This window comes from Antechinus flavipes, chromosome 4 (assembly GCF_016432865.1).
Source record: "Antechinus flavipes isolate AdamAnt ecotype Samford, QLD, Australia chromosome 4, AdamAnt_v2, whole genome shotgun sequence".
Taxonomy (NCBI): Eukaryota; Metazoa; Chordata; class Mammalia; order Dasyuromorphia; family Dasyuridae; genus Antechinus; species Antechinus flavipes.
Window position 1 is genome coordinate 445,601,689 of NC_067401.1, and position 23,707 is coordinate 445,625,395.

At 34.3% G+C, this 23,707-nt stretch overlaps 1 protein-coding gene across 1 annotated transcript in view; it reads right to left on the reverse strand.

Annotated features, from left to right (window-relative positions):
• The window catches only part of COL24A1 (collagen type XXIV alpha 1 chain), a 354,155-nt gene that overhangs the window by 91,853 nt on the left and 238,595 nt on the right, over window positions 1–23,707 (reverse strand). Inside the window, exons 34-39 of the mRNA XM_051999253.1 lie at window positions 21,682–21,735; window positions 20,438–20,491; window positions 20,160–20,213; window positions 17,726–17,779; window positions 17,504–17,611; window positions 1,264–1,317 (exon numbers count right to left, since the gene is read on the reverse strand). Of these exons, the coding sequence (XP_051855213.1) occupies window positions 1,264–1,317; window positions 17,504–17,611; window positions 17,726–17,779; window positions 20,160–20,213; window positions 20,438–20,491; window positions 21,682–21,735 (378 nt within the window). The remainder of the gene's footprint in view (window positions 1–1,263; window positions 1,318–17,503; window positions 17,612–17,725; window positions 17,780–20,159; window positions 20,214–20,437; window positions 20,492–21,681; window positions 21,736–23,707) is intronic.

Genomic DNA, 23,707 nt, shown 5'->3' on the forward strand with positions numbered 1-23,707 from the left:
AAAATGGTGTGATGAAGTCGTCTACTGACTACTTTTTAAAAGCATCTATCATTGTAATTTTAAACTGCTTTGAAATTTATCTTCTGTTTTCCATAATATTGTCTGACCTGGCCTGAAAATGGGCCTGTTCTTAGATACACATAAATATCATTTTTCACTTTCTGGAAAATTAAATGAATACAAAGGAAATCTAAACTTTGGCCACAGCCAGGAAGGAAGAAATGTACAGTGTCCATGATCCATTTTAGATGCTGGATGAAGTTTTATTGTCTTTTCTCGGGAGTTTAGTCTCAAGTAACAAAGTTATCCTACTTTATTTCTAATTCTAGTGATGACTTTAGACCCAGTGGTTATGAATGGTGAAAAGAAAGCCCATAGCTGGTGTTATTTTCATGTTCCAGAACAGTGATGGAGATTTGTTTTTTTTTTTTTTCATTTCTCCATTCCAACAAAGATTATGTGGCAGATGGACTAGATGTATGTTGGCAGAAATACTAGAATTCAGTCTTTTAAAAACTGGACATATGGTAAGCTAAAGTTAAATATAATATATTTCTGGGATGGACATGGTCCAGTAACAGATTTAGAAAAACATTTCTCAATATTAATCAAACGTCTAAAGCTCTCAATTCTACTCTCAGATGAATTTTCCATTGCAGCACACAGTAATAATTAAACAAGCATATCTACTTTTCTTACCAGGAAAACATCTCATGGGTTTGCAATAGAAAGCACACTTGACTTTCAACACATTTTGGTAAAGAACACAGTTAATCCTTAACCTTGCAATTTGAGGCCAATGAAGTAATGGAGAATTGAAATCCACAGATAATTCAAAGATAATTTTAAATCAATATAATTCTCCCACTATATCCTTTCCTAGAACTATTAACATGCAGCAAAATCAACTTGACTTGATTTTTTTTTCAGTTCTTTTGATGCCCAGGGCCTGTGAATTCAAAAGATGCATCAAAAGAAGGTCAGCAATGAAAAGGAGCCAGAGCAAAGTGTCAGGATCACTCAGAAGTTTTAAAAGGAATGGTTATACAGTCCAATTGAAATTAAGGCTTTGTTTATTCAAGTGTCACTTTCCATCTGAACTCTTGCTCTAGAGTTTTTAAGTAATGAATGTCCTTGGGCCAAGAATCAGAAAAATTTGTAGTATAACTATAAAAAATGGCACTGTCTTGTGGAATTTTGGACTTATCAAAATAGGAAGAAGACAAAATTTGGAGATGAATACATATAAAAGTGAGGGATTACCTTTTTGCCTGGGCGACCCCTTTGACCTGGATTTCCAACAGCTCCTTCTGGTCCCTAGTTATTTAGGCAGGAAGAAGAAACAGAGAATTAAGTAAAAGGCTACATAGGATTTTTTCATTACTTATTTATATTAGAAAATCCCTGTAAAGTGTTGGCAATTCTATGAAAGTTGGAAACTTTTCAGTAACATAATCCATGTATGGTTACAAAAGCAATTTAAACAGATAACATAATGAAAGTTGCAGATTAAAAAATGATCCAGATAGAAGCAATGATACCATCTTTAGCTTGAAGAGAAAATAAATTTTGTTTGTAGGCCAAAAATTTTAACTAGCAAGATTATAACTTAGTTCAATTGAGAGCAATCCAACTTAACAGCTTCACTGAGCACCTAATATATGCTCAATATAGTGCTAGATGTACTAGGATAACCAAAGAAGTATTATTTCTGGTTTGCCATCAAACATCTTAAAAATCTCACTAGAAATTCAAATTTTTTCTATAGATTTTTATAGATGGGAGATTGACTGACTTGATTTTTACTTGGATTTAAATCTCATTTGATATTGGGACTTAAAGTACAGGTTGGAACATAGTTTTTACAGTTGTGTCCGACTGTGATTTCATGGATTGCAGAACAGCAAATACTACCGATGGGGATTTCTTGGCAAAGATTTTAGAGTGGTTTGCCATTTTCTTCTCCAGCAGATTAAGAAGAACAGAATTTAAGCAATTTGTACTGGGTCACACAGCTAGTATCTGAAACCACATTTGAACTCAGATCTTCTTGATTTCAGGTCCAGTTCTTTACTCACAGAACTATCTAGCTGCCTTTTGACAATTCTACTCCCATTCAAAATAACTCCATGATTCCTCATTTGCTCATAGGACAAAATACGAATATCTTGGCTAAGTATTTAAGGCTCAAACCTTTCTACTTTTTGGTAATATTGGTTTTCAAGAACTTTACATTTCAACCAAACTGGACTATCAGCTGTTATATAAAAATAAAATATCTCATCTTCATGCTTTCATACAAGGTGTTCCCAACACCTGAGAAACCTTCCTTTTTCATCTCTTTCTCTCAGAATCCTCATCTTCAGCTTCAAGATTCAGCTCAAGCTCAAGTTCAAGTTTTACATCTGTGAAATGTTGCTTGCTTTTCCCTAGTTTTTAGTGCACTCTTCCTTCTACAGTTTTCCTTGTACTATATTTACCTAGGTGTATATTGCATCTTCTTAGTAGAATGTAAATCTTTCCAAGACAAATAATTGTGGTTGTGTTTTTGTATCCTTAATTACTAGTAAGTGATCTTGCAATAGTAGGTACTAAAGAAATTGTTGTTGAGTTGACTATACACCAATCAGTGTTTAGAACAATCAATTATTGCATGATTTACTATGTCTAGGCATCTGTGTGACAAGTATATGAGATACAAATAAAAGCAAAAAGAGTCCCAATCTTTAAAAAATTTACTTTCTAATGAGATAGACAAAGTACTACATGGTAACATTCAAAGGAAGGCGGATCAGGAAAGGCCTCATTTAGAATGTTGTCTTTGAGCAGACTTTTGAAGGATGTCAGAGACTGAGAGGTGTAGTAGAAGGGTTTCTAACCAATTTCTAGGGTTTTTTAGGCATTCTATATATAATTCTCCTAATTGGTGAAGATATTATTTTCTTCTCTGAAAGATAACATTTGTGGTTCCATATTAACTCTAGGTCTCTGGATACAAGGGAAAGAAGAAAGAGAAAGACTTTGGACATTGAAGACAAATAGAAGAAGCCAACTTATCTTGTCTCTGAGTTCCATTTTACAACATTGAAGACTTTGTGGAATCTCTTCTTAGACTAAATTAGAGATGTTCTCCCTTGGTTTTAGTGGAATTTATTTCATTTCCAGTGGTAGAGTTCAATCATTATGTCATATTTTCTGATATATATGTTTGTACATATGTAGGCACAGATATATATATATATATTCTATTTCCTATTGTATTTTTATTTATTTAAATAAATGTTAAATATTTTTCCAAAATATCCCAAATCTATAGGTTCCCTAAAAATCATTCTGTGAAGGTGTCCATGGATACCAAACTGACAAAAGGATCCATGAAATAAACAAATAAAAAAGTTTAAGAACCCCAGCTATAGATGGCCAGATGATCTTATTGATAAGTGACTTTGTACTGATTGCTTTATGTTCCAAAAGCACCTAAATGAGATACATTCTCAATCAAATGATTTTAATTATGCATGCAGGAAAAACAAGTGGATGAATAATGCAGGCCATGATATGTGATTAAATATATACACAAACACACATATTGGATGGACCGCACAAATGGACAATGTATTGGGTCCAGAATGAAGTAGATGGAGAACAGACTAGACCATCTTCAGAAGATTATAAAATTCTTTAAATGACACCAAGCTTATAATGGAAACAAGAACCCACCTTTTCAATAGCAATATTTTCCAGGTTCTACTATGGCTATGAGCCATGGGACAGTATAATATCCAAAAAAGAAAAGCCAATGATTGCTCAAGAGACAAAGAGAAGGAACACGGTACGTATGAACAGGCTGTGTAACAAACATATCACCAAGAAAGAATTGTGAAGAAGGGAAAAATTGCTCCAATTTTCCAAAAAGAAAAGAGAACAGTCCTATAAATGCTAGACTCAGGAGTTTGATTACAATCCTTGGGAAAATTCTAGACTGAATTTACATCCAGAAAAAGAAACAGTAATTCAAAAGAGCCAGTATAACTTTATTCAGAATAGGTCATGTCAAACCATTTCTCTCATTTCTTTTTCTGCTAGTATTATAGCCTGTTAGATGAGGGAGTTATCATCTAGATTTTAGCAAAGCAATTGATAAAGTATTCCATCTTATTCTTGTGGAGTAGATGAAGATGCATAGATTTTATGAGAATACTTTAAACAGACAGGTCAAGGGCTGGCCAGACTCAAAGAGTCATTAATGGTTCAATGTTTCTAATAGATTAGTTGAGGGACCTATATTTGACCTTGTATAGGTCTAACCTTTTTTTTTTCAAAAGTCTAAATAATGACAGAGATCATATGCTCATCAGATTTGTAAATGATGCAAAACTGAGAGGGATGCCTAACAAATGAAAGACACGATCAGGCTCCAAAAAGATCTTGATTAGATTCAGTAGGAATAAGTTTAGTGTCTTGTACTTGGGCATAAAAAAATCAGCTTAACAAGTTCAAGTTGGGAAAGGCTTGAATAGACAATTCTGAAAAAAGATCTATCAGTTTTAGTGAACATCAAGTGAAGTCAGAGTCAATAGTATCAAAGTTCAAAGAAGCGCATGTGATTTGGGCCTACATTGAAAGAAATCTAGCTGCCAAGAGCAGGGAAGTGATAGTCCTACTATACTTTGCTCTCATCAGAAGTCAGCTGGAGTATGAACTCAGTTCTAGATACCAAGGATTAGGAAATACCCTGATAAACTAGGAGGTTCCAAGCAGAGGATATCTGGGGTGATGAAGGGCTTTAAGTTGAATCAATTGAAGGAGCTAGGCTTATCCAGCCTGGAGAGGAAAAGGCTTGAGAAGTAAAGGGACATGATTTATTTTAAGGGGAATTTTAAAAAAGTATTTATTTTAATACACATTGCTTTATAAGTCATGTTGGAAGAAAAAAAAATCAGAGCCAACAGGAAAAACCATAGAAGAGGAAAAAAAACTGAAAAAAGAAATCAACACAGCATGTGTTGATTTACATTCAATCTTCATAGTTCTTTTTCTATATGCAGATGGCATTTTGGAGACATGTCTTTAAGTATTTGAAAAACTCTCACTCAGAGGAAGGATTACATAGATTTTTTCCATCCTCAGAGATCAAAATTTGAAGGAATAAGTGGAAACTATAAAGAGGAAACTTTAGAGTAGATGTCAGTAAAAAAGTCTCCTACCAACTAGAACAGTTCAAAAGTAGAATGCCCTAATTCAAGAAGTGATGAGTTCTTCTTTCTTGAAAATCTTTAAGCAGAGTCTGGATTATACCTTGTTGGATATTTCATAGTTGAGATGCCTTTTGCTTGCCAAATTTCCTTTCATTTTTATAAATTCTGTGATTCTGAGATTTTTTTTTCAAATTTTTCTATTATTATGATTATTATAAAGAACATTATCAATAAAGTTAGATAAAAAAGTGTGGATTGTTCATCTGGTGAGGGAAATAGCCCACTGTTTCATTGGTTTCTTGCAGTTTCAAGAGAAAGTGTAGAATGTTTCCAGTAATTTGGGCGGGTCCCCTCTGTCAAATTTATGGTAGGACAAGGACAAGAGTTCCAGAGAACTAAGAGATATAAATCAGGTTTTTTTTGATCTTTATCATTGGAGGGAATTCATCACAGTGATGAAATCACAAATCCATTGGGGAATTACAACTTTGGGATAGAAGAGAACTATTTATGTGGAGATGAAGGGCTGACAGTTGGAAATTGTGGTCTAAGCTTAGAAGAGACATTAGGGTTGCAGATATATGGACCTTGGGAGCTTGTTCTAGCAGGGGAGCGCAGCTACTCGTATACCCTTGACCGAAGAACGGTACACGCCTCTATCGGGGAAGGTCGTCCTCTTCGACCGAGCGCGCAACTTCGGGAGGGACGCACATGGAGCGGTGAGGGAGGAAAGGGACACCCGCCTAGCCAGCCAGATCAGCCGAATCAACCCTGGCGATCAATGGGGTGACAGATGTCGCAGCCAGATCGCCCTCATATCCGGATTGCAGATATATAAGTAGGAGTTAACCACATAGACTTGCAAGGCAAAATGTGTGAGTGGATAAGATCACTGAGAATGGCAGTGCCCAGAAAGAAGATAGAACCTTTGAGGAGGCCTCTGTTTATAGAATTATAAGTCAATATATAAATCAAGGCTTGGGTAAATAAAGTATGTCAGGTTAAAAAAGAAATTGTTCTCTACTATATCCATTTTATTGTTTAGAAACAAGGATGGAAATTCCCATTTGTCATTCAAAGACTAACATGGTCCAGAGAGGTCTAGAAAAGAAACAAGTCGGCTTTACTACTGTGCTTTGTACATAATAGGCCCCCAATAAATAGTTTTCAAATGAATGAACAGATACAGGAGGAACTGACTCACATCCTAAACATCTGAGTTTGGCTAGCTAGATCCTTGTAGGCTCCTGAATTTAGGGGACATATTGTCTAAACTCTCTACCTCTACAATTTAACTGAATTTAAAAGAATGATTGCACTAACTTTAGGATTATTCTTTGATCCACTGACAAACTTTTTAATAAGATTTTCAATTCTGCTTAAAATAAAATTCTTGGGGACCACGTGAGTATCTATCCAGGGTAGTCCCAAATGTCTTGATATATATTTTTTAGATTTAATGGCTTAAAACTGCATCCACGATATTTGGGACATCACACACACGTAGGTATATATGTATACAAATGTATAGATACATAGAAATATAGCAATATTTCAGGAATACAGATATAAATATTTAGATCAGTTCCTTGAACATAGTGCTTAAAAATTAAAATATCAGCCAGATTAAAATACAAGTGGGAAATATTTAACAAAATAAAACAAACAAACAAACAAAAAAACCCAAAGATAACATTATACTTAAATACTGTCACCAAATAGCCTGCAGAGATGCTTATAGATGCAATGGCCTCTTCTATTTATCTGATGCTGCTGTGCTAAGACATGTTTTACTAGTGTTATTCTGGCCAATTGTCCACCCAAACAGAACAAAACTTAGGGTCTCTGTCTGAAAAGACATATTTAGTAAATAGCTGATTTGAACTCAAAATCAGTTCTTTTGACTCTCAGGGTAGCACACTTTCTGTCACATTGAACCTCCATCCTCATTTCCTGATAATAACATATTCACAAAGCACTCTTTGATATAAGTACTATTCACTACATTTAAACTGCAAAATAGCCCAGGATTGTTACATCTTATAATACATTATAAGTAGCTGTATTAGTTTAGGAAGTGTTAGTATCATTGACTTTATTGTTTAGATTCAAAAACTGAGAATCCAAGAAGCTAATTTCTCCATTTAGGGCCACACAACTAAGAAACAATAGAGTTAGAAATCCAGCCCAAAAATTGGGTTCAAAATATGGGAGAATGTTAAAATGTTACATTTTTCCCCAATGGCATCAGAAAAGATGGAGTATTTAGTTCACTGGGAATCTGAAGCAAATAGGAAAATGCCAGAAATGTGTCTACTAAAAATTTAAAGTTAAAAGCGTTTAGCAATTCTTAGAATTTCTCATTTGAAATTCTTTTTTAGCCATCAGAATACATTTCCTTTGGATCCTTTATAAAGAGATTTTTATTCTAAATGTATTAGGTATGTAGTTCATTATCTCACTCACTCATCTGTCTGTCTGTCTGTCTATCAACTATTCCAATGTATGTGTCAGAGAGACAGGGATAGAAAGATAGAGGGGGAGTGAGTGAGGAAGGGCTTTGGTAGTCTGCCAGAGCTAGAGTATATAAATCTAGAGAAAATTTGTTTTGTTGCTTTGTTTAGTCTTAGTAAAACTTTATTCATGGAGCTGGGATAGTTTGTTTATTTCATTGATTGCTTAGTTATTCAAATCATTCATAAACAATCTTTGTTCCAAGGTGTTGGCTGTTTAAATTCAGGGTTATCCATTGTAAGACATTTGAGTATTTGCAGACTAAAACAGCAAGCTCAGATTCTAGCACAAATTAGGGACATTTGGGTGATAGAACAAGTTTTATTAATAGCCACAGGAACACTTCTATAATTTCAAAAATGGTTAAGTAGTGAGAATGACAGATAACAGATGGCCAATCTGAGTGTTGCACTGGTATCCAAGAAACAGCAAAAGACCCAGAAGATGACAGCTGGAATATTGGCTACATCCTCTAATGTGGGATTTATGGAAGAATTCAGCAGAATGAGAAAGTGTGGATAGATGGCTACTGGCAATGTCAGGAAGGGCTTTCTACACTGATAAGATCATGGCTCCATCAAAATAACTATAACAGTGAAAATATTAAGTAAATTTAGCATTGATAGAAAATAAATGAGGCAAGTAGGCGGTGCAGTGGATAGAGTCCTAGACCTAAATTTAGGAAGACCTGAGATGAAATCTAGCTTTGTAATCTGAAACAAATCATTATCCTCATCTATAAAATGAAGATATCTCACAGACTAGTTGGGAGAGTCAAATGAAATGATATTGGTAAAGTGCTTTGTCAACTTTTGCTAGTTCTGATCATGCAGTGTTCTTGTACAGAATAGATTAGGGATTCTCCATGTCCTGGGAGTTGTGACTCCTGACCCCCCTCATTTTTTTTTTTTTTTTTGCTTTTGCTAATAGTTCCTTTCTTTAAAAATGCTAAATGATACCTATCTATATCTATGTTTTTATTTATGTCTATTCTAAAGCGAAGAGACAGTATACACTAGTAGACAGAAAGCTAGCCTATCTTGTTCCTGTTGGGTTATTCCTGAAATCTGGAGAAATTGGGTTCAAGTGTTGCTTTGACATGCATTGACTGTATGACTCTGGATAAGTTACTTAACTTTTCAGTGCTCCACATGACTTTTTAAACATAACAAATTGCAGAAGTTACTAATATGTTAATGGTAAAGAAAATCTCCTGAAAAAATAATTTCGTGCTAGCAATATCGTCAAAAGTCTAGGTCCTTTAATTAAAATTAATTTATTTAAATTCAAAGTAATTGTTTTCTTAATTTTCCTTGAGAATCTCAAAGTGTTGCTAAACCTGACTTATTCTTCCCTGTATTTCCATATTGCTTTATTAAGTTGGGGATCCAGAACTATGACTTCATTGGCATGGGGAATTCTCTGATGAGAAAACTCTCTACCAATTCAGGTCAATATGTTCTCTGAAATGTATAATTTGCTGAGTTCCCTCAGGTCATGAGAAATCAATGACTTGCTCAGAGTCATACAGCCAGTATGTGTCAAAGGCACAACTTAAACACAGTTCTTCTTGGCATCCAACTTATACCCACTATGCCATGCTTCCTCCATGATTAAAACTGAGCCAAGACTAAACAAAGCAAAGAATCTTTGGATGGATATACTTTAGCTCAGATCAATCTCAACAAATTTCTGGTCCTTAGGATCAATATTATGCTATCCCTTCCAATTTGCCACTTCTTTCCAGTTCAAAACTCTCATCATTTTAAAGATTTTTCAAAGGGCAAGAAGGGTACTGAATTGAGAGGTAATGGCAAAATGTTCCCAGGTGATCAAGTGGTTGCTTCCATAGTTTGGGATATCAGTCCCCTTGACTTCAAAGCTTCTCTTTAAAGGTGATTTAATAGAACTAGAAAGAAGCAGACCTTAGACTCAGCTTTGGACACAAACTGACTGTATAACCTTGAACAATTCTAAGCCTCATTTTCCTTATCTGGAAAATACAGAATTTTTCTTTGATGATCTCTACAAAGTATTTTCCAACTTTGTTTAGTCATTTGTTAGTCAAGTCTGATTTTTCATGACCCCACTTGAGGTTTTCTTAACAAAGATACTAAAGCAGTTTGCAATTTTTTTTTCTAGCTTAATTTACAGTTGGGGAAATTGAAGCAAATAGAGTTAAGTGACAAAGCTAGTGAGTCTCTGAAACCAGATTTGGACTGAGGAAGATGAGTTTTCCTAATTCTAGAACAAGCACTCTATCCACTGTGCCACCTAGCTGACCCAGTTTCCAGCGTTAAAACCCCATATTTTTAGGAATCTACTATGAGGAAAATATCTCTCTTATGATCTTCTTCTACAGATTAAGATCATCCTGATATCATAACACTTCAAATAAGTTGAAGGAAAAAAAATGCACATTCACTATTCCATTTAACTTTATTCTAAGGGCTGAAGACATGTTTATTGTCATTCAATCATGCCTGACTCTTTGTGACCCCATTTGTGATGTTCTTTGCAAAGATATTGGAGTCATTTGCCATTTTACAGATGAGGAACTGAGGCAAACAAGATTAAGCGATTGCCAGAGTCACATAGCTAGGAAAAGTATCTGAAACCATGTTTGAACTCAGAAAGATGAGACTTCTTGACTCTAGATCTGGCATAATATGGATTGTATCATCTGGTTACCCAGAAGACATTTAACTTTGTATTCTATTTCTCTGTATATTCTTAGGTCCTAATTATCACTGCAATCGATTCTTTAGATGAAGATGACATTAAGTCAGGAAGATGCTTCTCGAAGAGAACATTCAAATGTCTTTTCTGTTATAATTGGTCCAGTGACATAAATTTCAGATGTTGCTGTAGACTTTAGTAAAAAAATAAAATAGAAATTGGGTGGGGGTTGAGGGTGACATACTGCACTCTTCTTGTTCTTTTAAGCTCTTGTTCTTTTGAACTTGTTTCTGGAACTTGGGATAAAGTAGAGATCACTCTTTTGAAGATCCAAAAGTACACTTAAATCCTCAGGACATGTCAAATGGTGGCCTCTAGTGTGGGATGGGAAGTGAGGAAGGGAGACAGTTTGGAATGTAAAATTTAACAAAAAATAAAGAAAAAGAGAAAAGAACAACATACACTAGCAAAAAATCATATCTGTTCTCTCTTCCTTATCCACAGCACCCTTTCCTTGAATTCAATTACTTGGCTAATCTTATTTATTCTTTGTTACCTGCATTCATTATCTTTATTTACATTTCTTCCAATTTGTTCACTTCTTGACTGGATTAGTGGCAGCCTTAAACGTATCTCTATTTTCCATATCCTTTCCTCTCTACACTATCTTTCAAAATACCAAAAGTATTAATGTTCTCATTTTATATAGATGGAGAAACTGAAGCTCAGAGGCGTTAAGAACCATGTCCATGTTCATAAAGCTAGCACAGAAGAGTGATCTGAATCCAGGTTTTTCTTTCTATATATTATTACATTACGGCCTCCAAGTGTGAAATGTATTCATTTCTCTTCCTCTCTCCAAGGCTGGTGCTCTATCCACTGTACTATCTAGTTGCCCTGGATGTGCTCATTTCTCTGTAAAGGTCTGAAACTCTGAATGGTGTACTGGAATCAGACAATTGAGCACTTAAGGCTAATTACCTATTGGATAATACTCTATTAGCATATGCTTGGAAAGTGGCTCTTCCCACTATTCTGTGCTGGCTCCATCTTTTAGTGTATATAGATAATCGTAGGAGGGATTAGAGGGTGGAATAAGACAAGCCAGAATCACTTTGGAGGAGAACGAAGAGAAGGAAGATCAGTAGGTGGAGAGCTTGTGGCAATTTCGTCCATCTCCTTTACTTCTCCCCCTAAAGAACAAGGACTTTTGCTGATCCTGATTCTGGCTAATCCTAAGGTCAACAGGGAGCTAACTCAGACCTCACATTTCTCACCATTACTTTTTAATATTCTGCTTTTCCTTCAAGGCTTCAGCTTAGGCATCCCCTTCACAAAATTTTCTCTGATACTCCTATGTTTCATTTCCTCTTCAAATTTCCCTTGAGCATTTTGCTTGGATCTTTCTTTTATGCCTATCACATTCTATCTTGAGCATATTGCAAACATCTATGTACAGCCATGACTATATCATGTTTAATCCCTATTGATCCCATCAAAATACAAGCTTTTTGTATCTCTAGAGCTTAGCAGAATATTGTTCACATAGTAGGTGTTTCACAAATGCTTACTGAATTGAATTGTTTATTCTTTACTACAGAATATAACTAAGGTAGACCTCAATGGGTAAAATCAATTCCAGCTTCAGAAGGGCCGATTAAGCAACAATTCCTTGGCCTGTGAAAACTTTTTTGAAAACATGTCATGGTATTTTTATTAGGTTTATGAGCCTAAGGGGATATAAAATTCCAACCAGAATGGCAATCAAAAGAATGAAAGAAACATATGATTGCACTCACCTCCACTCAATCCCCCAAAAGGCATTATAATAAGCCAGGCTAGACTCAAGTAAAATTGTGAAATGGGAGAATTTTGTCCTCAGTCTTTCTCTATTCCCTTTTCTCTACCATTGTTTTCGTCCTCATTTTTGGAGGTTCTTTCCTTTTGCTGTTCTTTATATGTCTGTTTTACAAATACCACATTTTATTTTCTTAGCTAACCTTAGATTACCTTCTTAGATAAGCATAGTATCTTGTCTAAATTCTGTATCTCCCCAGCAATTAGCACACTGCTTTAAATATATTAGGTACTTATCTTATATTTGCTGAGTGTACAAATGGATGGTTCAATTTTTTTATTCCCTTACCGCTATTGATGGCAACAGTGTGCTATTCCTTCCAGAAAAAAAAATGAAAAATTTAAAGATAACTTTTATTGGAACTGAGCCAAATAGAGCCAAAGGGAAGATGGTTTTATGGTGAGAGAACTTCTTGTATAATGCTATATAATAAGTTGGGACTCTATCTTTACAAAACGCCCAGATGTTGGTACTAAGGAGAATGAATGCCTGTGGGGAAATGAGTTCACATGGAAAAAAAGTACAACATAGGGCCCCATGCCAAAGGCAAAACAGAGCCTACTCATGTTTGGGGATTCCCAAAGAACAATCAAGTGTTCCTCAGACACAGGGATTCTTTGAAGAAACAGCTATTCTTCCATATAGATTTACTCTTTACAGTGGCAGTGCTATCCATGAAGCTTACTTGGCTCTGAAGAAAGTCTTCATCTTTCTTGTGTTTTCTGAAACATGTGACCCTGTTGATCACCCCTCTTCTTGAAAACTCTCCTTTAGGTATTTGTGACACTGCTTTCTCTTGATTCTTCTACATATCTGGGTACTCTTTCTCAATGTCATTTGCTGGATCATCTTCCATACTCCTTACATATGAGTATACTCCACACTCAATCCTCTTCTAATTTTTTTTCCTATGTACACCTTTGCTTTTTGTATTCTTTTTCTTTTGGTGAGTATCAGTTTCTAATTCTATGCAGATGATTTCACGGCATCTATTTCTATTCCTGGTCTTTATCATAAAGGCCAATTATACATTATTAATTGACTACTGAACATTTCCAATCTGGATATTAGAAATTTACAATTAATGTCTCAAATGCAACACTATTATAAATAAAAGTTATTGTCTTCCCTCCCCCTCCAAAACCCCTTTTACTAACTTTCCTATTTTTATTAAGGATATCACTGTCTTCCAATCATTACCAGTTGACAATCTCAGAATCAATTTTGATCCCCTCATCTTTCACACCAAAAAGAAATCGTCTTATAACAGAATCACAAAGTTTAGAATCATAAGAGATCTCAGTGACCAAGCCATCTATGTCCCCAGAGAATTTCCATTACAATGTACCAAACAAGTGTCTCAGCATGAACACTTTCAAAATTCACACAGTAACTTCTACTTTTAGGATCTATCTGATGCATAAAACATTTGTCCAGCCTCTTATTTTTGTTGAATGAGTGTCTTTGCTTTCTAAATGTGTTTCTTCAAAGGAAGAGAGTGTGGGGTTTTGTTTTGATATACAACCTCACTCTCTTTTTATTAATTTATTTAATACATTTATAATTTAAATGTTGAGTTTGACTTTTATTTTCCTCTATTTATTTTTCTTGTTATTGGTTTTTTTTAAATTTCTGAATTAGAAATTTTGGTTTGCTGTTTTATAATTGCAAGTTTTTTTGTGCCTACATATGATTATTTTATTCTAAGTCAACCTTATTTTAACATTTTTTCTCCCCCTTTTTTCCTATTTGTCAATTCTTTTCGTCACTTGGGAATTTTACTAACCTTATTGATTTTTTTCTTTCCTCACTTTATTTTGTGATATGTTTTCCCCCTCCTTTTCAATTTTTTTCCCCTTCTCATTTAAGAAGGTTAGTTCAAAATTCCCTTTTTCCTTTACCTTTTCAAATTTTTTAGTTTTTTCTTTTTTATTATCCTTTTGTTTTCCCATAAGAAAAATTTCTTAACCTTGTTTTCTTCATGAATTCTTTCCCCCTATCTATTCTAAATTTTTATTCTTTGATTCATAGATTGTATACTTAGAATTAAAGCTTCTAAAGTTCCAAGTTTAAGTTTCCTCATCTAACCAATTTTTGTTATTGCCTTAAAGATTTTATCTCTCTATTTTGTTTCTTTCTTTCTATTAAGCCTCACTCTTACATTTCCCCAGAGAGACACTGCCCCATGGTAAAAAATATCCCAACATTCCAAATTGGGAGGTTCAGTGCTACTCCTTGCCCTCTCTATTTTTCCCCCCTCATTTGTTATGCAATCTCCTTTCTGGCTTACTTCTTACCTTTTAAGTGCTACTTTCCCAGGGGATCTCTAATTTCCCTTCAAAGGAAGGATATTGTCCATAAAGGCAAACAATTCTTTTGCAGGAAGTATTCTCTGTTGTACCAACGACCAGCAGGAGCTACATCTTTCCATCCATGGAATTGTTCTTCAGTGGGACCTCTTGAATCCAAATGTTGATGGGTTAAGAGTTCCTCATTTATTTTCCCTATTTCAATCCCTCCCTTTCACCACTTCATTTATTCTCCTATTTTTTAAGTTCTACTTTCATCTTGATTTCCTTTTGTGCTTTTAGAAAGAATTCTTTAATGATTGTTTCTTCTTTTTTTAACCTGATAGGTGAATTACTTTTTCCAGGTCCCACCCCCTCTTTTAATAGATGTAGAAATGGGATAATTTATGTTATTACATGTAATTTCCTTGATGATTGTGTTTATTTTTCTTTCTTATGTTTTTGATGTTTACAAGTTAAATAATTTGCTCATTCCTCCTGCTTCAAGTGTCTCTTTTAATTGAATGTCTTTTTTATTTCATCCATTATTAAACTCATGCTTGCAGGGTATGTCTTTCTTTTAAGTGGTATCTTGACCTTTTACTTTTCAGAATATATTTTTTCATTTTTTTCTGTGATTTCCAATGGATGCAGAATGTTGTTGTTCAGTTGTTTTCAGTGTTGTCAACTCTTTGTGACCCCTTTTGGGATTTTCTTGGCAAAGACACTGGAATGGTTTGCCACTTCCTTTTCCAGATTGTTACAGATAAGGAAACTGAGGCAAATAGGATTAAATTACTTGCCCAAGGTCATACAGCTAGTATCTGAGGCTGTATTTGAACTCAGAAAAAGGCATATTTCAGATTTCAGCCCCATCCATTCTAACCATTGTGCCATCTAGTCTTAGGTTATTCCTTTTCTTTATATTTGAAGAACTTTTTCCTGATCATTTGCAAAATTTGTTATTTGACTTTAAAATAATTCAATTTAGGCACTGATTAAATTGGAAAATTATTGACTGTAGTGGGGAACAATAGAGCAAAGAACAAGACAGAGTAAAATGTTCAAAAACAAGCTTTACTTTTGATGACTGCGGAGTTAGAACAGATAAATTATATATAATAATATATACTTATATGTAAATATATATACATACATACAAATATGTGTATATATACTTAGAAGGGACAAAACAATGGATTTGTTTTTAGATACAGCAAGCTTAACGTGGAATCAATGGAAAGGTCTAGTAATCAGGAGGAGAGATGGTACTGGATCAAAGGTGAGAGGTCAGCAGAAGATGTTGACAATAATCATCTTTGTAGGAGGAAAAATTGAAACTATGGGAGGAGATGAGAGAGGAACCTTGGAAAGTCCCTACATTTAACAAGTGGGAGGAAGCAGAAAAGGTAAAACAGATCACGTCTGGGGCAATGGACAGATGTTCAGATTCATAAAACCTTACATATCATTTTAGAGCTGGGAGGTACTAGCAAAGGAATCCCGTCTAACCCACTCATTTTACAGATGAAGAAATGCAGCATTCATACATGGATGGGAAAACACATGAGTCTGCAGAGAAGTACAAAGACTTTCTTCCCATCTTTTGTCTTCTCTATCCCCCACAGGAGAATCCAGTAGCCAGGCCCTTAATTATTCTTGGTATCAGTATTAATGGCTTATTTGAAGTTCACAGAGTGTTTCTCATCATACCTGGGCTCTAAGGTATTCAAGTGAAAATGTCACTTTAGTGGAAGAGTTAGAAAGCTTAATTAAAAGAAAAATTGAACTAGAAACATTTATTTAGTAATATTGGTTTTTATATGCATCATAATGATTTTTTTTTCATCACAGACTGATATGACCAAATATGGGAATGTGGTAATAGAGAAGCATATATAACATTTGCCTTATTCCAAAGGGATAGATTAGAGAAGTAATGGAGTAACATTGAATATTAACTTAATTTACTCATAGGAGAAAATTTATAAGTTGTGGGGGAGAAGTATGGAAAAGAATATTTGGTTTATGAACAGCAGGAATAAATATAACAGAAGGGTGGGAATACCTTACAGACTACCCTAGAGAAAAGAAAGTAATAGACAGGTAAATGGATAATAAATTTGGCACAGAGAAAAGCTATCATTGCCAATTGGTCTCCTACCTTGATATTTGCTGTCATTATTTTTGAAGATAGGGTCAATTCTTTGCTTTAATGATATGTTCAATTTTTAAAGGGTAGAGGAAGGAATGGAACTGATTAATAAAAAGGAATATGTAGAAATAGAAATTGTAAAAACCCTGAGAGAAAGTTACTAGTCTGGCAAACAACAGCATAACATACCTGGAGTTCAGCCATGTATTTTACAAAATCTCTCAAAAATACCCTCATGAACAAATGGAGGGATACATGATATATAGCAGACGTGAATTCAGAATGAATGCATTTTTTTCTCATTCTGTTTGCTTCTTTATCAGTTCATTTAAGTTTTCTTATATTTTTTCTTTCTGAATTTCACTTAATCTGAATTTTTTATGTGTAATAGTTTTCCATTGGTGGAGTAGTGGATAGAGCATTGGGTGTAAAGTCAAGAAGACTTGAGTTCACATATAGCCTCAGATCATTATAATATGTGTGATTCTGAACAAATCACACTGCTTTCCTCACTTTCCTTATCTATAAAATGAAATGGAAAGAAATGGCAAACCAGTCCAGTATCTTTGCCAAGAATATCCCAAATGACTTCACAAAGAGTCAGATGCCACTGAAATGACTGAACTTTTAAAACAACAATAGATGCTTTTATGACTGTAGTTATTATTAATTATATTGCCAGGAGAGGTCTAAAAGCAGTGCCATACTCTTTCTTCTTATCTTTAATTCCTGAATTTCACCTGTTGCTAGGCAATAAAGGGAGCCTATAAGCTTATTGAGTATTTGGAGTGTAAAGCTAAATGCTACTCACTGAAGGGCCAATTGTTCCTGGTCCACCTGAAGGTCCTATAATTCCTGGTAAACCTGTCTCTCCTTGCTCCCCAGGCTCTCCAGGAGGTCCTGTATCTCCTATGTGACCCTGAAACATAAAAATAAAAGCATTATTTATTGCATAGCATATCCTCTAATTAAGGACACATGATGAAAAGAAATAATATTTTAGATTTTAACTATACCAAAAATGTTTTATCACCTTTATTCCATCTTTTCCTTGAATACCATCTTCTCCAGGAGTTCCTGGTTCACCCTAATTTGTGTAAGAAACATAAACATTAAAAAAAGTTTTTTCTAACACTGCTAAGGCAGATATTTTAATTGAAAAAAAAATTGCTTCTGGACATCCCAAATAGTTGGAAAAAGAATTAATTGTAAAGCTTTTTGTCTCCTTTATTTCTTTATCTCTATAGCAAACTGACATAATAATAATTTTTTAATTTGCTTCCTATGGCTGATTTAAGAAATAAGAGTATTGTAAATATAAAATATAGTCAAATACTAGAAAAATGATAAATTTTAGTCAATAAAAAGTTATGCAATGTTCATTTTGTAACTCTGGTCCTTGAACAATTGTTCACAGACTCATATCATAAAATTATACTTACTTTGCTGTCATCTTCATGGAGATAATAATTATAAAGTGCTTAACATAGTGCTTGGCATGTAATAAGCACTACATAATTGTTATCTATTATTATTGTGTTCAAATGATTCAACATGTTATATTTTGAATATTTCTCTGTCCCATGACTTGAGTAACCCAGAATACAGATGAAAAAATTTAAAAGTAGTTCTTTAAGAAGTTTCTGTATAGAACTCACAGAAATATATTTTATAAGACATCCTAGAGAGAGATCATAGGATCAGGGTATTATAAACTTAGAAATGTAAGGGATCTTAGCAACCATCAAATCTAGGCCCCTCGTTTTACATATGAGAACACTGAGGCACAAATAAGTCCTGCAACTTTTCCAGAATCACAGAACTAGGAAGGGTCTGAAAAGGGATTTAAACACAGCTTATTTTGACTCAAAGTCAGACAATCTATTAAATATGTTACATTAAAAATACAGGTGGATCTTTACTTTTTTTTGAGCCAATCAAAGGTAAAATTAGACATTGATATTTTCTTCCTGGGTTTACAAAAATGAAAAGAAAAAAAAAACAAACTAGAAAGAGAAGGAGAAGGGTAGGAAAGACAGAAGAAAAGGGAAAATGAATTCAAAAATAAAAACATGAACTCAGATTAAATCTGTTCAATCATTATTTTCCTGATAAACAGAGAAAATGAAACTGAGATATTCTTCAAAAAGTGCAAAATGGAAATCAATCAACAAGCATTTATTGGGCACCTACCATGAACCATGATATTATGCTGGGAGTTGGAAATACCAAGGCAGAAATGGAACAATATCTACCTGCAAGGAGCTTATTACCCTTACTTATGATTATGGGGTCTGGAACTCTAGACCCTTCCTTAGGCAAACCTCTCTAGGAGTCTTTGTTGTACTAGGATAATAACGATAAAATCTGGGTTCATGGTGACCTGAAAAGAATCTGTTTTGTAATGAAACTTTCTGACATGTGAGAAAAGGAATGTGTTTTCTGTAAAGTAGTGTTGTGGGAGATATATCTTTAATAGGAAATTAATATTACTAGTTTAGTAGGTCAGTCTAAGTTTAGCTTATCTGATCTTGAAAATAAAATAATAAGCTGCATTCCTATTACTGCTGATGTTTTAATGTTGAGGGTGAAAAATATTTTGGGTAAGGAGTAGAGGATAAAATGAACTCCTTTTAAAGTAATAAGTATAACTAAGCACTATGAAATAATGAAATTGTTCACAGGATGGGTTATTCTAGCAGTGTGTAAAGTTTTCTGGTGTTTTAGTTAATTAAGTCTCTAATGAACAAGAAAGGAAGAAAACAACATTTATTATGTACCTTCTAAATCAGGCAATGTCCTAAACACTTTGCTAATATTATCTGATTGGACCCTCACAGAAACTCTAAGAAGTGCTATTTTTATCCCCATTTTACAATTGAGGAAACTGAATCAGAGATTAAGTGACTTGCCTGAGCTAGAAAGGGTCTGAGGCTGGATTTGAATTCAGTTCTTTCTGACTCCAGACCAAGTGTTCTATCCAATGTACCACGTAGTCACCTTTTTGTTCTTACAAATTTTATATTACTATGATTTTGTAATTGACTGGTAAATAATTTAACCCAATAATATAGAATCACAGCATCAGAATTTTAGAGCTGAAAGGAGCCTTATTAATTGTCTAGTCCAACTCGCTAATTTTACAGATGAATAAATAGAAGTGATTTTGTTGGTATTTGTGAGTCACTCCTTTTCCCTCTAGTATTAAGAAAAATCCCAGGGACTATATAAATTGGGCAATGGAGCTTTGAATACATGTCTAGAGTTCTAAAAAGCTGTTAAATTACAGCTGGATAGCATTAGCAATGTACAGCATACTTTTAAAAATTATGAAATATGGCCAGCATTATTCTGCAATGAATCAGAGAGCTTTATCATGTTATTTGATTGAAATGGACATGCTGGCAACTTTGCATCTTTAAAATAGGCAATCCAGTGCACTAAATTGAAATTTATTAGACACTCACCCTTAATCCTGGTTCTCCAGATGCTCCAACATTACCTACTGGTCCAAGGTCTCCCTGAAGCATGGAATAAAAATGGTAAAGTACTAAATCATTGAAATGAACACATTATCTTATCATGATGGGCGTAGCATAAAGGAGAGAGGTAGAAGAAATTTGCCTCTTTTATGGGCTGTCTTCCTTCTTTCCCTTTTCTTGAGATTTCTCATTAAGTATTAGTCATTCATGGCGATTCTGTGGAATTCAATGGATGGAAGAAGCCCATGATGGATGAAAATTACCTTTGTACCTGGCTCTCCTTGTAGACCAGATTCTCCTTCAATGCCTGGAGGTCCCTAAAAATGGACATTTTGATGTATTATTTACAAAATAAATATTAGCTTCTTTTTAATTACCACAACAATTCTTTGCCTAAGAGAATATGGTGTCTATGAGCTAGAAGATTCAAGAATACTCATGTAAAACATTTGCTTCTGCTCATAATGGAGAAATATGAGAGGCAATATCTTCAGAATGCCTTTAGAGGCAGGGCAAAGATACTCTCGTCTTCTCTGAGGATTCTCTGATTGAGCATACATCCTTAAAGTATTTCCCTGAAACCTTTAGGCACTGGTAGAATCTTATGAACGATTTTGTAGTACCTACTTTATAGAACTAGCTAGTAGTAAATAAAGTAAGACCTGAGCCTAGAATCAAGAATTACTGTATGATTGTGGGCAAGTCATTTAACCTCTTTCTGCCTCAGTTTCCTTATTTATAAAATGGGACTTCTGAGTGTTTTCATGAAAACCAAATAAGATAATATTTATAAAAGCACTTAGTGTACAGTCCTTGGCACATAATAGGTGTTATCTCTTGGTTTCCTTTCCTTTCCTAGTCTTGGAGCAAGTGTGAATTTTTTTTCAATTTGACTTAGTTTTTCAGTTTTTTCCATTATACTTCTCTAAAGGAGATAGATATAAAAACTGGAAGGGAAGCATTGAGTAAAGTCAGCTCTCAGGCTATTAAGTAAGAGCATCATTTATTTTCTGTTCTATTACTTATCATAAAAGAAGCTTTTGGGGATTCATACTTGTGATTTCAGTCATTTAGAGAGCATCCTATATAGGAAACTCTTTCTATTGATATATATTGGTCATTGTTATGTGTAATCTTATAAAGCTGCTGGGGACACTGAGCAATGAGGTGTTATGCCCAGGATAACACAGCCAGTCTGCATCAAAGACCAGACTTACATTCAGGTTCCCTGATTCTAAATCCCAGTCTTTGCCATCACACTACAATCCCTCTCAAGAAGTGTTTTGAAGTAGAAAATTAACATCATCAAATAAAACTGCCTTTTTTTTCTAGGTAAAGATTTGCAAATTTAAGTTTTCCCTTGGTTTTAAACTAAATATTCTTAAAATTATTATTATTTAAAAAGTAAACAGTGTCTGGATTGTAGATTGTACATCACATGTTCAATATATATTTACTTTTTCATAGTTTTTTTGTTTGTTTGTTTTTGTTTGTGAGTGAAACTTACCTCTGGACCCATCTCTCCAATAGGACCAGCATCACCTGGTTTTCCCCGTGCCCCCTACATTTAAAAAATGCAAAAATCTTTACTATCAGGCATTAAATTAGTTTAAATAAACACAGAATTATAAATAAAGACACAAATATGGTATAAACCATTTGTTTAATCATCTTATTCATCAGTATTGTTCTTCTATCCATTGGAATAGTATTGAAATTGAAATCAAGAAGACCAGACAGAGATCAAATCCCACTTCTGATATCTAACTGACTATATGATCTACTTGGGCCACAGTTTCTGTATCTGTAAAATGTGGATAATAATACATGTACTGTATTAACTATTCACAAAGTAATTAAGGGGATGAAATGAAATAATGTATTAATAATACTTTACAAACCCTAAAGTTTTATATATAAATTCAGGCATTTCATTATCCTTATTCTTTCATAATATCTTTTTTAGATCAATGAGATAGTAAATTCTCTCACAACCACTGGTAAGTTATGTGAAGGCTAATAGATTCAATGACATATTCCTTTTCACTAATGGTCAATGTTTCATTAGCATGAATTTTAGAAAAATTCAAATCTGATCTTCTAAGAAAAAAGAAAAGCAAGCTATGCCCAATTAGTTCTGTTTGGTGAACAGTCTTGGCTGGCATAGAATCAGATTGAATAATTTCTGTGCTCATTTTGTGGATTTAGTAATAGCATAATCACAGTAAGGTATAATGAAACACATACTGGGGCTTTTTGGCAAAGGAAAAGTTTAGACTAAGCAGTATTCTTTGAAGTGAATGAATAATGAATAATTAGCCTGTTGCAATAACATTAAAATTGCCCACACCAATGGGATCTATTTGTTAAAACTGGGGAGAGTTGTGTGCTCAAGCATCTTTATGGAATTTTTAGAGATGAATGAATTCATATTTAGAAACCACATCATGTTAGGCACTTCCCCAGGGATCTGTAGGGCTACTTATTCTGTTTGTGCTTTGCTGGAGTGGGAGAAGCCACAATAGTAGTCTGTTGCTCCAGGAAACTTTGCCTCACGGGAATTTCCCCAGCTTGTTTGGCAAAGAGCATCCTAGAGGCATGCTTGTACACATTTGTGCAAGCTGCAACAAGTGCCTCCCTTACATCTATATAGGGCCATCTATCCACACCAAGAATGCTCATGGCTATGGCAATATGATTCTTCACGGAAAAAAAGAATTATTTCACATTTCTGCTACAGATTCAGAATGACCCTTGATGTTTTAATAGAAGTACATTTACATAACTAAGCATATCTGCTTCCCAGAAAGCTTAGACTCTCTCCCAGTTTGGCATTGCTTGCCAGATTTCTGTGACTAGAAGCAAAACCCATGTGAACCCATGCCCATATGCTTTGCTGACCATACACCTGGCTTTATAACTTGAGTGGTCACTTTAGATACTCAGGTTCAAATGGGTTTTCTGTCACATGATGCTGTTTAGCCATTTGAAAATATAGAATTTTGTAAAGTAACATTTCTTTGTTCAAAGAATCAGAACCTATCTTTTTAGTTGCCATAGCTCCAGGGATATACTTTTTTTGGAAATACCTTAAGTTTAACTAAAAAATTTTAAATTTAAACTAAATTAAAATTTTAAACTTAAACTAAGACTAGTTCAACAATGGAATAGTAGTTAGAGGACTGGGCTTTAAATCAGGAAGACCTGAGTTCAAACACAGCCTCAAACATTTATCACCTGTGTGACCCTAGCCAAGTCAATTAACTTTTGTTGGCATTAGTTTTCTCAATTGTCAGAGGGGGATGGCTATAGCATCTTCCTTCAATGGTTGTTGTGAGAACAAAATGATACATGTATAAAGCAGTTTGTAAACCTCAAAAGTGCTACATAAATGCCAGTGAAGATGTTGATGATATGAACTATAGGCTTGTTTTAAGCACTCAACAGTCAGAGTTGAAAGGAATGTTTGATTATCTCCTTTTATAGACAAGGAGGATTTATACTAAAGGTTTCTTTCCTCTAGATGAAAATTT